We start from the raw sequence: 17,350 nt of genomic DNA, 5'->3' as shown, positions 1-17,350 counted from the left end.
CTATAATGCAGTAAAATACTGCGCTAAAACAGTTAACGGCTCCGTCTCCGTGAACTACTTTAACGCAGTAAATTTACTGCGCTAAAGGTACTTTTGTCACTTTTTTTTATTAGGATATTTTGGTTCCACATGGTTTTTTTTTTTGGCATTTTGGTTCTGAACTCGCAAAAATATCAGGGAGGACCAATCATGTTTAAAGTTGAATTTGACATTCTGTCTCGTTTCATTATAGTTAGGCCAACGACTGTGTCTATCATGAATTATATATTTTGCAAAGTTTGTGAGGAATAATGACGCGTGACAGCTCACAAAATGGGTTCCTTTACAAGACTGTACAAATCATAATCCAGCTAAGCTATAGTATATGTCATCTCTCTCCTCTATGCCTCTGTACTATAGTTAGGCTTCTCCTTTTTCTAAGGCGACAGTTATTTCAACTACTTTCAACCTCACTCTCTTACGATTCTTTTGATACCATAATTTTTGGTTCTTTTTCTGTAATCGGGTATAGGCTATGGGGGAAGAAGAAGCCAAGAAAGTGGAGAGTGGTGATGAGAAAGCCATAGTATTATCAACTGTACCTCCTTCTGAACAAGTGGATGACAAGCCTGATGATTCCAAAGCTCTTGCCATCGTCGAACCCGAAACTAGTATCTACTTAATCTTTGTCTCTGTGTTTTCTGTTTCGCTGTTTTATCTGACTGAATTTCCTGTTCCTCCGTCCCAAAGAGACTGTCTTGATTCGGATTATCAGGATCAAATTAACTAATGTTCCGTGTGAATTTGAATATACAATCTTCAATTTTTTTGAAAATAAAAAATAGTACTCCCTCCGTCCCATTTTAAGTGTCTTTTGTTTGACTGGGTACGAAATTTAAAAAATATGGGGAGATTTTTTATTCTTATGGTCTTAAATTAGAGATGTTTGTAGTTTTTTAAATCTTTTGGTCTTAAACTTGTTACGTAGAATGTTGAAATTGAAAAACTTTCTAAATATAAAAAGAGAAACTCTTTTTTAGACCAACTAAAAAGAAAAGTAAGATACTTAAATTGGGATGGAAGAAGTATATATTTAGAAACTGTATAAAAAGTACTGTAAGTCACAATAGTTTACTATTCAAAATATTAGAAGGTATTTGAAAAAGTTATGGTCAAAGAAAATATTCTTTAACTATCCAAATAGTAACTAAGACAGTCTTTTTGGATGGAGGGAGTAGTAATATATTGGGAATTGGTTATCAAAAGATTTTACTTGTGGTACTCCTGGAATTTTAACAATCTATGCTGTTTCTGATAATATATTGGGTATTTTAATGAACAGTATAACTTTATCTCAGATGACTCAATTGTCTTGCTACATTCATAAGATTTTACTTTTGGTTCTTCTCGAATTTAACCGATCTATGGTGTTTCTCATAATCTATTAGCTATTCTTATGATTAGCATAACTTTATTTTGTATGACTCAATTGTTTTGCTTCCTCCCTTTCTTTACTTTACAGTTTTTCCATGTTTTAAGTAATAGCCTAAAAGGTCTACTCCCTCAGCTGTATTAGTGGAGTTCACTATCTGTTTCTAGAGCTAATATTTTATGGGTATTTTCCAAAGTCTATAGTCTATATTGACTTAGAGTTCAATATAGTCTTTTTCTAACTTCTTTGTGCAAATTTTATGACTTTGGCAGAAGCTATAGTACCTGTTGTTGAGAAAAGGGGATCTGTTGACAGAGGTATTGTTTTATTGTGTTCCAATTTTGTTCTCCTCAATCACTCAACAGCTTAATGGAAGCTAATTAGTATATATAATCTTCAGATGCAACTCTTTCACGATTAACGACGGAGAAGAGATTGTCGCTAATCAAAGCATGGGAAGAAAGTGAGAAATCAAAAGCTGAAAACAAGTATGTTTTGAAACTGCACATTCTCATAAATGCTGAGGTCCTAGAATTACAAGTATAATTTGTTGGCTTAACTTAGAAAGGGAACTGATTGAACATTGAATTTTGACGATTTTTGTGGATTACAGTGATATAAATTACTTGTCTCGATGCCATTTTATCAGCTATTATCAATTGTGTGGCAGTTTTCACTTGGTTTTGTCATTTGGACATTCAAACATTGATGTTTTCCTGGGCTTTGCTCCTTAGTTCTTGATGGATACGGAGGGAGTGAAACTAGAATTCATTCAATTATGTGTACATGATTTAAGGGAGTACGAATTGCCGTTAGGATGGTCTTGGCAATTTATATGATTACCTATCTTGCTCAATCTATTTGTATGTTGCAATATTTTCTTAGCTATGGAGTGTGTGTTAGAGATTGTCTGTAATTTTTTGCGGAACACTGTTTTATATTTCCGGAATCTGTTCTTTGAGAAGCCCTGCAACTAATTTGAGAGCTGCATTCACATGCTTTGTTATGGTAGTTTTATATTAGGTAATGAGTAAAGTTTGAGACCAAAAATTACAACTTTTTTAGCCAAATTACAGGAGATGTTGGTAATTTGAGTCTGTTTTTCCTTTGTTGACAGAGCTCAGAAAAAGGTGTCTGAAATTCTTGCATGGGAGAACAGCAAGAAAGCAAGCTTGGAGGCTGAGCTAAAAAAGACTGAGGTGAGAAGTCATTCTTCTATTTTGCTATGTGCCATAGTCTAACAAGTTACAATAGTTACATCCTCTGGTGATTTTGTTATTGTAAGTCACAGGGATCTCATAATACCACAAATGTTCTGTTTGCTTGTCTTAGTTCAATAATATTCTTTTAGTGTCTAACATCCGCATATTTCCTGTTCTTCAGTGAGAAGAAATGCTAGATGCTTGAGTAAAACTTCCGGGAAATAATTTTCAGGGTTCTCGACAAATAGTCCTGTTAGACTAATCATGTATAGGAGTTCACTTTCCATTTTATTTGATGGTTCTGTTTGATATTAGCTAGTACAAGTCATATATATTGATGCTTCAATAACCATATCCTAGTACTGTAAACTCATCTTCTACTAGCTTTCTTGAGAAGATGTCCTCATCTCATTTTAACCTTTAAACATCTTGTGGGTGAGCAGGAAAAGTTGTTGAAGAAGAAGGCAGAATACATTGAGAAAATGAAAAACAAGATTGCTCTACTCCACAAGTCAGCAGAAGAAAAAAGAGCGATGACTGAAGCTAAACGTGGAGAAGAACTTCTTACCGCAGAGGAGATTGCAGCAAAATGCCGTGCCACTAAAACTACTCCAAAGAAACCGCTCTTCGGATGTTTTTGAAGTGGAAAATACCAGATCTGCATCACTGGTTATATTAAAGTTGTACAGTGAAGTTTGTGGATTGGGAATTTATTTGCATTAGAAACATTGTGCGATTATGCCTTGTTGAATCAATTGCTTTTGTTATTACGAGTGCATAACAATGTAATTTGAGTGTATATATCACCTGGGGAAAATTAACTCTGGAATTGTATTGAAAAAGCTTGAAACAGACCTTCCATGTTAGCAATGTGCCCAACTCCAAAAGAAGCCTCTTTATTGTTTGAACTTAAGTCACTATGAATCCCTTGTTACAAAGGCTGATTTTTGCTCATTGTGATCCCAATTACTGCAGGATTATTTTTTTTGGGTAAAAACATTGCCTCCATTGATCATTTATGTGCAAAAAGTTAATTACTGCAGAAAGATACTGCTGCAGTAGAATGTTTCTTTATGGCAATTTATGTGGGGTTGAGTGCTTCAAAGCAGTCTCATATTCTGTTGAGAACGGCTTCAGACATCAGTAGGTCATATTTTTATCTACATCTATGTAATTTTAAAGTACTAGTCTGACCATATGTTGCAGCAAAAACTAGAGAACAAGGATCTATACAGAATAATATATACTAATAGAATCAAGGAAACCTTGATATATACATTAACAAAGCAAGATGAGAAACCCTCTTGAAATGATTACAAAAGAGTGGAAACTGGGATTTCATATCAGGCTTCTTATGAAGGTGCTGGTGCTTCTGATGGTAGAGACCAATGATGTAGAAGCGCTTCTTCAGATTTGTGTTCCAGAATTCTTTTCTCATTGTCTGTTTTCTTGGTAATTCGGTGGCTATGACAGCCTATCTGAATATTCTTAATGCTTTGTCAATGAAAAATAAGAAGGAGATCAAGGAGAACATTGCAGAGAGTGACTGTTTACAAGAATTTGACAAGGAAAAGGGAATGTATCTTTGCTCTGATTGAGAGGAAGTTTCTATGAAGCCTCTTGACTTTAGACTAGTCTCTAGTTTGTACCCTTTCACAGAATAGCTTCATTTTGAACAATCCATAAATTTCAAACTTTGTGCTGGTTGCAACTCGATCCTACACCATATTGAGGTGCAAGGTTCTGATCTCATTGAATATCGAGACGTTACTTGCCAATATAATACACCCTACCCAAGAAAGCTGGGACTCTCTATTATTCCTTACAAGGTTTGCTGCAGAAATTTAAAAGAATATATGTATAGGACCATAAAGCTTCATCAGATTTAGTATTCTACAAAATATGTCCTTTATAGATGGGATTTACAGATTCATTCACATCTATACAAACAATTAATATGCTTGGTAGTCAAATGTCACATTGTTGAACCTTTTAACGTTCTAAAAATCACGTTCCAAGTTTAAATCATACACGTAAAATCTTTAATTGTCCCAGAGATAGAGGCATGCCGTGATACTCTTTCAAGTTGATCCAGCGTTTTTAATTGCCATTGTACTAGTCCCATCTTCTGCCTGCTATTCTAGGGCCACCAAGTCTCATGTCTCATTTTATTATAGATGTAATGATTCTAGACATTGTACAAACACGGAGACAAGAAAAGAAATGGCAATATCTATGCTAGTACACGAGGGTAAAATGGCAAGCTCTTGTCACTATGAAGAAAACAGGACCTAAAAACACTGCACCTTGTAGAATCAATTGGTTCTGTTATTATGAGAGCATAACAAAGTATTCGAGGGTATACAAAAAATTAACTCTGGAATTGTATTGAAAAATCTTGAAAGAGACCTACAATGTTAGCAATGTGGCCAACTTCAAAAGAAGCCTCTTTATTCAAAAGTTCCGAAATTAGTCACTATGAATCCCTTATTGCGAAGGCTGATTATGTGCTCATTATCCGTTTCTCTTGGTATTTGGGAGGCTATGGCAGCCCATCTGAAAATTTTTAATGCTTGATCAATGAAAAAGAATAAAGAGAGCAAGGAGAACATTGCAGAGAGTTGAGAATTTAAAAGAATTTGACAGGGCTTGGGAATTAGTATAGCCAGAAGCTTAAGTACCAACTTTATAAACAAGGAAATATGAAGGAATGGAATGTATCTTTGTTCTCAATGAGAGGAAGTTTCTATGAAGCCTCTTTCTTTTAACCAATCTCTAGTTTGTACGTTTGTTTGTACCCTTTGATAGAATAGCTTCATGTAGAAGAATCCATAAATTTCAATTATGTACTGGTTGCAACTCGATCCTACACCATGAGGTGCGACGTTCAGATCCCGTTAAAAACTTCCCTCTTCCACCTCCATCCCTCAAACCTTCACCAGTCTAGTATAAACGGGACATAAAAAAGGAAGGAACACTGCAACAGTGCAATCCAAATCATATAAGAAGACAACATCTCATTTCCTCAACCAACGTGGGAGTCCAGGGGTGGATCTGGCCTATTAAGTGGGGGTTCAACTTTCGACACGGAGTATAAATTTATGTGTAAAAAATTATTAAAATTGTATATATAGTAGCTATGAACCCATAACTTTTGAAATATAATGAGTTCAATACTAAAATTCTTAAGATTAAACCCATAAAATCTAAATCCTGGATCCGCCTCTACGTGGGACACTCTTAACAGTGTGAAAAGCTTAAAGTTTGTAGCTCCATCAATTGATGGAGCATCATATGAGATCTATAGCTTTTTGTTTTTTTTTCAACCAAAAGACAGTGTCTAATATAATTCTGCTACTTTCAACTCAGTTTATTGCGCTGAATACACTATTAAAGGACTTAGTATCATTTGTGTACATCAAAAAAAAAAAAAAAAGAGTAGATTGGACTTAAAGTGGCCTCAATCCAATGTTCTTATTCTTTCCCAGTTTGTTCAACGCAGTACTATAAAATAATGTGGTAGTCAAATGATGTCACCATAGATGAACCTTTTAAAATCCTAAAAATCACATCATTTCGTAAGGTTAAATCATACACATTGTAATACACTAAATTGTCCCAAAGATAGACGCACGCCATGATACTCAAGGGCCACTAAGTCCCATTTCTCTTTTTATTACAGATAGAATGATTCTAGACTTTTTACAAACATGGAGACAAGAAAAGAAATGGCATCTATGCTAACATGTAAAGGTAAAGTGGCTGATTAACTCGCTCGAGCTCTTATCACTATGAAGAAAACAGGACATAAGTACACTGATGGTTCTTAATGTCCTACTTTATTACATTCAAACTATTTACCACTAACAATAAGAAGTTGTTCATACCTAAAGCTGATTATATAAATGACTCATATGGACATTGATCACATCACTATTTACGTTGAATTCACCAGATCGATAACAATTCTTCAAGTCCATCCGGAGACATCTGATCTTCAAACTTGAGTTGTGTTTGAAACATATCATCTACTATTTCACTGTTAACCCCTTCACTCATAAATAAATCATGCATGACAGCATCTTGGAACTCTGAATTATTGTAGCCAAAGTTATTCTTGGAATTCTCTGAATTTTGATCATTAAATTGATCTAAGGATAGCCACTCGGCGAATAATACTTTAGGTAAATTGCTTTTGGGAGGTTCTTTTAGAATATCAGATTGATCTGTATCTGCTAATAATAACGAACCTTCTATCATGTCTGCAAACGAGTCCAAACTATAGTTTTTGGAGGAAGGAGAAGATACTCCATTTATATTTTCTTCCTTTTTGGGAACTCGTTTCTTTAGATAAGAGTGCCAATGGTTCTTTACTTCATTATCTGTCCTTCCAGGCAAATGTTGTGCTATCTGAGACCACCTGTTTATACATAACCTTGTTAGATAATGGATCTCAACATAAATGAATAACTAACATTTTTTAAATTCTAAAGGTAAACTAAATAAAAGGACAACTCGGTGCACGAATCATCTCACGTTCACATAGGGTCCGGAAAGGGCCGCACTCCAAGGGATGTGATATAGACAACCTATCCTGATGCTGACGCAAGCATCAAACTAAATCCAAACATTTATCTGCCAGTCTGTGAATTACGAGATTTTCCTTCCTTGATCTCTTACTTTAATTTCCTTCAATCTGTCTTTTGAGCTAGTTACATATCATTTAATTAGAGGTGTCACCTTGATGGAGTTGGAAAAATTTGGCGGAATAAACAAATCTATCATTAAACAGGTTAGGTCATAGCTCGCACAAATTAAAGTTTATTTGGTGTCAGGATGGACATGACAATTTGGGCTAAAAATGAATCATAATCCGATCAGTCTAGCTCAAGATATTTATTTCAATTGTTAAGTTTTGTTCTTTTTCATTTGTTTAATTATCAAATAAATCTAACAAAAACTTTTCTTTTATTTCTAACCAACCAAACCCAAAAAAGAATCTTTTTAATTATGTTTTGATCAGTTTTGTTATGGGTGGAGCAGGGCGTCTTGAGCATTAGGCCAATAAAGCCATTGCATTAGGCCCCCATTAATTTGGGGGCCCCGCTTTTTTCCATGTATATATTTATTATGTATTAATTATTTTTAATTTCTGAAGGGTTTAATAGATACATTAGGGGTTCAATAGATCGCATGCTGAGTTGAGGTGTCAAAATAAAAAAAAATAAGCAAGTTTAAGAGATTACATATGTATTCAGCCTTTTTAAAAAGTACTTCTACTTTTTTGGCCCACTTTTTACTATACAGTCAGAACTCTCTATAACAGTATCGTTGAGTTCGAAACCTTTTGACTGCTAGTGCAAATGGTTGTTGTACACCTATAACAACAGTGAAATCTAAATAATATTTCTTTGTTACAGGCAAAAAGATGCATAAAATCTATTTTGTCATTTTTAGTTATCAAATTCTAAGCTTAATCACACTTTTTATAACGAGGAAAAATATTTAACGAGTGCATGTATGTGTGTGTGTATGTATATGCGTGCTTTAGTTATGTTAATGGCTCGCATTAGAGTTTCGCCTTAGGCCTCCAATGTCGTTGAGACGCCCCTGGGGTGGAGTTGGGCTACTTAAGTGTGAAATGACCAATTGGCTGATGTTGTTAAAGAAAGGAGACTTGAGATCGTTTGATGTCCAACTCCAAGAAATGAAAATACTACTAGAATAATTAAGTACTATTGATTTTAGTTCACGGTTGATGAAATTTTACGTAGTCAAAATTACAGTCTTTCATAGCAGTTTTTACCTATACCGGGCCAAGTATGTAGGTATTTTATGAAATGTACATACATTTTAAAGTCAGCTTTCAAGAATCATTTGCCAGTACTTGTATTTGATTATTTAGATTGAGGGAAGTCAACTACTTGAAATTTCAGAAGAGTTAAAAAAAATCATATATGGTGTAGTATAAGATGGACTAATAATTATTAATTAGTTCATCTTATTGGACCAAAGTGATATCTTACTTGTTGCCTAGGATGGCATGAAGGGTCAGGATGGTCTCTTGCTCTTGTATGCTAAATGGCCCTCGTTTTAGGCCTGGCCTTAAATAATTAATCCATCTCAATCTGCAACTCTTTCCTGTCCTTTGTAACCCTGTAAAAGTTTGTTATATTAAAAAGGAATACCACAAATATCAACTCGTAATGCAGGTTTTAGAACTGGCCTGGATAGTCTTAACACTAATCAATTAATCCCTTTCTGTTATTATAAGAGAAAATTCTATTTCTTTGTTGACTTATTGCTACTTGTTCAGTTGTTCCCAACAAAAACTATTCCCAAGTAGTGCGTATGAATGAGACACACCTTTGCCAAAATCCGTTGTACAGTTTCTGTTTTTTTAAATTAACTTAAGACAGAGACTTCCAAAGGTCACTATTATACAATCAAAAAACATTTTTATTCTTTTTCTTTCACGAGTCAAGATGCATTGCACTTCGGAAATTTGTTTAATGGTTGATTGAAATCATTCGTTAAAAGAAAATTACAACAAGTAAAGGCTAACACATCATGGTTTCAATTTTCACATGTTTATGCACCTTAAACTAGTAACCGTAGAAATGTGCAATAGGATGAAAATATTCAGCAAGTTTACACCCCAACTGCCAATTATCAGTCTTTTTCTTTTCATACCTGAACTATCATCATTTATGTATTAGAAATACACCTGATTTGAGTAAATGATGATAGTTCAAGTAGAAAAGTGAACAACCAATATAGTTGGCCTGTTCAATTTCGAGAGAAATTTTATCATGTGCGAGACATGATATGTCATGCTTATATGAGGGACTAATAAGTGAAACTGTGGGCCTCAAAATGGACGAAAATTTCACCCACAAGCCCATTCTTGCTTCCCTTTCTCTGCAAGTCTGCAACTACTCCTCCACCTCAAACCCCACCCTCCACCCAGCAAAACTCCAGTCAAGTTCAACCTTTAACGAATCACATATCTAACAATACCTTTTGGCAATATTTCAGAATCACAGAGAAAGAAAGTTAAACAATTTCTTTTCTTTTTATTTACAGATTTTTTATTTGTTAATAATATAAAAATATATTGTGTATGTATAGATTTATACATAGATAGAAAGTGTTTTTTGAGAAAGATTATACATACATAGAAATTATGAAATTACTCTATGGAGCCGTTTGGACATGGTTTCAAACCATGATTTAAAATCATTTTTAGACATGTAATTTAGATATCTTTAAGTTGTATTTTCTCTTATAAGCATAAAAATCCACAAGTTGTGAAAACTATCAAAACATTCTCAATTCTTATATAATCTTACCAAATGAGCAAGTCATAGTTCATAACAAAATTAATATGCTACTAGAAGGATTTTCTAAAAAATACAACATCAATTGATCAAACTTTTGTTCAATAAAAACGAACATTTAACATGAATAGTAATGTAACTACTCTTTAATATAATCCTCTCATATAGTAGATCTAAATAAAGGTTGGTGGAAGTAATGAGGTTGATAAATGGTTGGAGGGAGTAATTGTTAAAAATATTTACTAACTTATAGATTTTTTTTTATAAAATATAAATTTATGGGTCAAGTTTTATATAATTTTTTTTTAAAATCATGGTTTGAAACCATGAGATGAAATGCATGTCCAAACGTTAGTTTCTATCTCATAGTTTCAAACAGCATGTCCAAATGCCTACTATATATAGTTAATGAAATTTTCTCTGATTCTTCGATTTCATAATCGGCACTTGATCATCTTCTCATGCTTTTCCGGCTATGGACGTACAAACAACTTTAACTCTTTTTTATTTTTAATTGTTTCAATCGAACTTTTTGAATAATCTTGAAAACACAGTGCAATATCCGTGGAGTTTCATATTGTTTCGGAATTTTTAGTTTGCAAACATCAACTAAGGTGGATAATGGTTGGCATTGACAGAGAGGTGGTTTTAATTTTGCAGGGAAGAAAGAAGGAATGCGAATTCAGAGGCGTATGTAGCCTATAAGGTTGGGGTTCAACTGAACCCCAAACTTTGGACGCGGAGCCTAAATTTATATATAAAAAATTATTAAAATTGTAATAAATAGTAGATATGAACCCCTAACTTTAAAAATATAATGAATTCAATGCTAAAAATCTATAAATTGAACCCATAAATTTTAAATCCTGAATCCGCCTCTGAATACGATTGAAAAGTTTTACTGATAAACCAATGCAGTGGGACCATTTTCCACTCGTCACAATTTGAGAAGACCCTCACACAACTATTGTCGGTTGTGTGAGGTCCAAACTTAAATTTTCCCAGCTTTGAGGTGTGTTTGATGCCGATAGTTCAGGAGGAAAAGGAAGTAGTTATAATTGGGGTGTAAAATTTGCGAAAAAGTGATAAGTCAAATGTGTTTTTTATCATTAATTCAAAATAAAAGTGTGTCATCTCTAATAGTGTAAGTTCTAGTTTACATTAGATGATCACACAATTTAGGAGGGCTAACAATGTGTGGCATTTTATGAAAAATTGTTAAAAAAGAAAAAGCTAACTAACCAGCATTGATGGGGAGGGAGGTCCAGCAGCCATGACCATGGTTAAGAATGAAGTTTTTGAGTTTCTCGTCCTCATCTGGAGACCACAATCCTCTCCAGTGCTTTTGTTTTGGCTTCTCTACTCCCCTCATTTCTCAAACAAACACCTATATGTTCGTCAATGAATTAAGTTACCGTATGGTTTTTGTGTGTATGTCTTTGTAGAGAGAGAAAAAGAGGAGTTAGAAAGGCTTAATGATGGGGTTAGGGGACCTTGTATTTAAAGGGAATTAGAAAGCAGACTACCTAACATAACGGAACTACATTTAATCATGAAAAAAAATACATATACATCAACCAAACGGGAGTAATATGATAGTGAAAAAGAAGTGCACACATTTAGAATTTAAATTATATGCACGAATAAAGTTCAAAAAAATTATGCTATCGATGCAATTTAATTGGATACAATATATTTTATTTTTCAGGCTATATGTTAGGTTTCCCTTGAATAATTACCTGCTAATATAAATTAATTTAGCCTAATGATGTAAAAAATTTATATATCAATGCATATAACATTAACACTCCCTCTATATATATTCACACGCTCCATATATATTGTTGACTGTGTATATAATTAACAGAATTGTTGCCTAATTCAGAAAAATCTATTAGGAGCTACAACCACTTAGAACAAAAGTGTCGTCACCCTATAGGATCCATGTTTCGCGTCATTTATGGCCCAGATATACGTACTTGACCACTTACTCTTTCTCAAGGCTTTTCAAGCCCCAGAACTATATTACTTCCATTTCACTTCTCAAGAGTTAATATAATTAATTTTTGGAGCTAAATTAAATTTTATTAATTTAAAAAATATTTGTCACGTTTACTTCTCGAGATTTAATTTGACTAATTCTCAGAGAAGTTAATTTAACTAATTCTCAAGCTAAAATTGATTTAATTTGACTAAACTTTGAAGCTGATTAAATTGAATTAGTTTAATTTAAAGCGTACGAAAAGTAATATAAGTTGAAACTCTTCGCATATCAATAAATTAGTGAAAGAATATATCTTAAGATGTTAATAAAAGTTCTTGTAGTTTGCAAAAACGTGACAAGTATTTTGGGACAGAAAGTATATGCTCACAGAGTATATATTTGGATTTCAAATAATTCTTGAAATACATACCATGAGACAATGAATAAACGATAGTGAAAAATATATAAATTCAAATGATGAAGACTGCAGGTGTCACTGTCACATACTATAAGATTCAGACATATTTTACAACCTAATCATAAGAGCGTGATCTATATTATGTAATTGACTGTGTTTATATTAGCAATATTTGTGCCTGGCAGTAATTAACATATTTTTATATTTGTTCACATTAATAATGAGACAAAACTTCTCACCGTTTACTTGGAGTAGGAAAGGAAAAAAAGCAATAAAGTTGTAAGAGCCCCTATGAATTTGAGACATTTCCAGGTAGTTGTTAAAAGATACTATTTATGTGACACTTTTCGTTTTCGAGATTCAAACTATATGAACTTTTATCAACACTTTAAGATGTACTTTTTCATCAAATTGATATGAGAAAAGTTGCAAGTTATAGTACTTTTCATGTAGTTTTCAAATATATAAATTTTAATCTAAAATGTTAAGTTATTTTAATCCAATTTAATTTTAAAGTTTAGTCAAACTGACTCTCGAAAAGCGAAAAGTGCCGCATAAATTGGGACGGAGGGAGTATACTGCAGGTTTTTGTTTAATGAGTAACAAAATTTGTAGATATTTCTGCATGTTTAGATATCTTCCTAGCTCTCAACCACTTTGCTTTTGTCTCTATTCCCCGATACCTTTTTGCCTTGCCTTCAAAGTACATATATATATGAATAAATATCAACCTGTCCATTAACCTAATCAGTTTCTTAAAATTTGCTAAACTGGAATGTGAACATGCAATTAAATCTATCCTTCAACGTAAAAAGTCTAACTAAAGGAAATAGCAGAATAAGAAGTTGACTCTGTCTTTCTGACTGAAAATCCTCATTGGAAAAAAGAGAGGAATAGATTAAGATACTTTAGTGCATGCATGCAGTTAATAAATGAGTTGTCAATTATTATTGACAATCAGGCAGCTTCCTGTGTTCTAGAAAGCAACACAGAAGGAAAAAGATTAATTTATTCCAAGTTATAAGATTATTTAAGGTCCTTAATTTGACAGGTACCGCGTGGTTTTTCTATTTTAGAAATGAAAGTTCAAGAGTTTATATTAACCCCTGTTTGCAAACATTAAAAATTAAAGCTTTAAAACTTTTCATGCCAAACTTATGAATTATGATCTTACTCCGTGCCGGAGAATAACATAAAGTCAAATGCATATAAGTGATTAGTAGTATATCTTTTTAACCCTTTCCTTTGACCCTATAGATACAACATTTTTAAAAATAACGTATATATACAAATTTCCGTGTATTATTGAAATGTTAGTATCCAAATAATATTAAAAACTTAATCACAGATATAATCAGTAAAATATCCTCTGACTTGCTCCATTACCCTGGTAACTTCCCTTGTCCAACGTACCTATACAGCGACACCAGTGGCGTACGTAGGATTTTTCGTCAGCGGTATCACATTTTAAACTAAGAAACAATAAATAAAATAATGTAACACCATATGAAAACGCACACACACACACTCACACACGCGCACACACACACATATAGAAACATGATTAACGTATATGACTATCACTTTTCTAAAAGAAAATACTATACTTTTGTCGATGAGTTTTCTTCTTTTTGAAATGTATTCAAAATAACCTCATCACATCAATTTGATTTCGTAAATTATTCTTAATCAAGAACATTGGTGAGAAAGAAGGTGAAATAAAAAAATAAAAAAACATAAAAAAGAACTACACAACCATAAATAGGGAAGCAGCAAGATCCTTCTCTGTGTTATAAATATATTGTTGTCGAAAATGTAACAACTATGAGTTTGGATCAGGCGGCTCAAGTTTTATTAACCTCCAAAGAGGTCAGGGGTTCGAACCCAAATGTGTATCATTTTCTAAATGGATGACGAGTAAAGTTTTTATAAAAATAAACGAAGTTGCTTAGGTCGAACTCGCGACATCGCCTGTGAAATGCTAGGCCCGAATGTTGAGCTACGCGATTAACCATGTCAGGCAGTGTCACTTTAAACCAATATATCCTAATGTTTGCATCTGCAGTTCATTATATTTACATATTTAGTAAAAATTTCCGACAAAGCAGTGTCACATGACACCCCTCGGTATAAGGTAGATCCGCCCCTGAGCGACACACGACCATATTTGACTATAAAATGACTTTGGAGAATAACGAAAATCAAATGCATATAAGCATAAATTTAACTATGTTTTTTATCCTTTCCTATGTATAAAACACACACTGTGTGCAGTACGTAGACTTATAGATTAGACATATTTTACTAGAGATCTCGATCCTAACTTCAAGGCGTTATGTTTGCTCCCTTTGCACAGGACGTGAATTAGATTATGAACTTCACATATTTCATACACCACTGACGCTATAATTATTTGATGCTGATTAAAACTGAAAATTAAATCATAACGATTTAACTAAGAAATCGTTAGAAAGTGAGTTAACAAAATGAGTAGTCAATTGTTTCGTTGGGTATATTTAATGTTTAATGACATTAACAAATTAAGTAAAGTGGCCCTTCGTAGATGTTCAGAATCCAATTGAAAAGAAACAAAGACGACGACAACCTTCGTCTCTTTCTCCCTTTTACTTTCTTATTATTAATGATTTGGAAATAACGAACTATTGACTAGTAGCAGATTGAAGACCAATTAAATTAAGAAGCATGAAAGCGGTGTTAATATCGATCCACATCCGATTGGGACCTATCTTGAGAGATGTGGATTCAATTTCAATGTATTGTGGTACTACATATATATATATGTGTGTGTGTGTGAAAATTAGTATAAAAATTAAGTTTTGAATCCATATTTTCAGTTAACTTAAAACTTTAAATCTAAGTCTTGCATTGGCCAATAAAGAACTTAAAACCCTCCCCACTAACTAGAATTTAAGTTATGTACATAATTAACGTAATATTTTTTGATATTATCAATGTAATTGAACATGTTATAACATGTTCTTACTATTTATTATAGATTATGACTTTTCAGTATTTCAGTTGATTGACTACTCCAGTTTTAACTTTGTTGATAGGGTTCAATTTCGCATACACTTGGTAATCCCCTTTCACTTTCCTTCCCTTCCTTTCCCAGCTCCTCCCCTTTGTATAGTAAAATTTAACAAAATACGTCCACCATCTTTAATCTTGGATGCTCAAAATATATACAATGATGAGGTATCACATTGGCATGGGCACCACCTTTTAATCCCTATATGAGAGCTACTTCTTGTATCGAAGTCAATTTTCATCAACACCAAGTAATGTACTGAGTGCATGAACGTCCACCAAAGATTTTGGGTCCGAACCCTAATATATAAGTAGGAATTTTCCTTTGTCAGGAATCGCTTTAACTCCAGCATACCAGATTTGAATGCAGTTCCAGACAACGAATGAGAAACAAGAAAATGCACGAGCAGCCATTACTTCTAAAAGACGTGCGATTTAATTTCGAAATAAAATTTTTTTTTATGTCCATATGGTATTAATTCGGTACTCATTGATCCGACTAATCCACATTAACTTGCGCCGCGTAAGGCGCACTAAAGAAGAAACCTCTTCCTGTTAGGAATTTCTAGTTCTCAAATCTAAAATCTCATCAATTGCATCCTTGGTTAAAAATAAAAAACTCAGTTTGTTTTTGTTCCCCCAGCAGCCTCTAATTGCCAGAACATGAAATAACACGTTGACAAAAACCAAATATCTTTAGACAAGAAAAGTAGAAAATTGCCCCAACTACGACATAACGGAACACTAAGGACCATTGACCCCAACCAAAAAAACACACACAAGGACCCACGATGTGTTCCATAATTAGTACCTAATTCAGTAATTAATTCCTAATTTTCATTAATTAGCAGCTAGTAGAGATCTCAATATTTTTTGCATATGGTGAATGAGCAAGTGGACTTGCATGTCTTGCATGGTCGTCATTATTAATGCTCACATATAAAGTACTCAAAATTTAATGCACTTGGCACATTATTAGAAATTTGAATTGTCTATGTAGACTCGGAGTCATATTCTAAATTATCATGCAATATTAGGTTTTCTTCCATAGCACGCGATTTGAATGGTCGCTATTATTACAGTATTTCAATTGAAAAATGAATGAAATAATTATTGGCCTGTGCGTACAAAAATTTAATAAATACTGTAACAAACTAGCAGAGGACGAATGACAATACAGTCAGACCTCTCTATAACGGCAGCCGCATATAACAACATTTCTCTATAACGGCCAACTTTTTTCGAAACCGATTTTTTATGTTATATTTTGCTTCTCTATAACAGCATTTCACCTATAATAGCAACAACCAACTTTATAACAGTACGCTATTTGTAAAATTACCCCCATATAACAACTATCTTCTTGATGAGTTATGACTTTTTATAGTTTTGATGATTTGACAAACATGCCATGGACCAGGTCCTTGATCAGGTCCCCTGAAGACTGTACATCACATGACAGCTGTAAAGCGGTGTGCACTGTTCCGTCAGGCAGTACCACAGCAGCACAGCTATATGCATGCTACATGCTAAATACCAGTGTAACGTCTCTTTTGAGGTCACATGCATCTTACATGATCCTCACATGCTCTCATTTGAGTTCCTATTTAAACAACATGTTGGCATTGTTTAACCTATCACTTGAAAACCTTAATATCCAGATCTTTACAAGTGCAGCCGCCACTGTTCTCTTGGTGCTTTCAAGAACAAAGCTAAGACAAGTTCAAGGACCAGACTTCAACAACAGAAAATGTTTTGAGTCCTAGAGTTGTCTAGTAGTCCTAGAGTTGTCTATCTTTATCCTTATGATGGTTACATTGTAAACCTACACTTCTTCAAGAAGGGTTTTGTAGGTATTCTGTTTATATCAAACTTTTGTTGTAAACACTTGGCTAGAGTTAGTCATAGTGGTGTTAAGGTTCACCTAGAGTTAGTTGAATCAGTTTG

At 33.6% G+C, this 17,350-nt stretch overlaps 1 protein-coding gene and 1 pseudogene across 1 annotated transcript; one reads left to right on the top strand and one right to left on the bottom strand.

The window, feature by feature from the left end:
- The first annotated feature begins 303 nt into the window (after positions 1-303).
- LOC132639252 (remorin-like) lies at positions 304-3,479 on the top strand. The gene is made up of 5 exons (XM_060355715.1): positions 304-650; positions 1,684-1,728; positions 1,812-1,899; positions 2,529-2,610; positions 3,057-3,479. The coding sequence occupies exons 1-5, from the start codon at positions 515-517 to the stop codon at positions 3,252-3,254; spliced, it is 549 nt and encodes a 182-aa protein (XP_060211698.1). The 5' UTR covers positions 304-514; the 3' UTR covers positions 3,255-3,479.
- A 2,850-nt stretch (positions 3,480-6,329) lies between these two features.
- Positions 6,330-11,403, bottom strand: LOC132606922 (transcription factor LAF1-like; annotated as a pseudogene).
- Between the last annotated feature and the right edge of the window lie 5,947 nt (positions 11,404-17,350).

This window comes from Lycium barbarum, chromosome 1 (assembly GCF_019175385.1).
Source record: "Lycium barbarum isolate Lr01 chromosome 1, ASM1917538v2, whole genome shotgun sequence".
NCBI lineage: Eukaryota > Viridiplantae > Streptophyta > Magnoliopsida > Solanales > Solanaceae > Lycium > Lycium barbarum.
The sequence above is the reverse complement of the archived record's forward strand: the minus strand, read 5'-3'. Positions and strand labels throughout refer to the sequence as shown.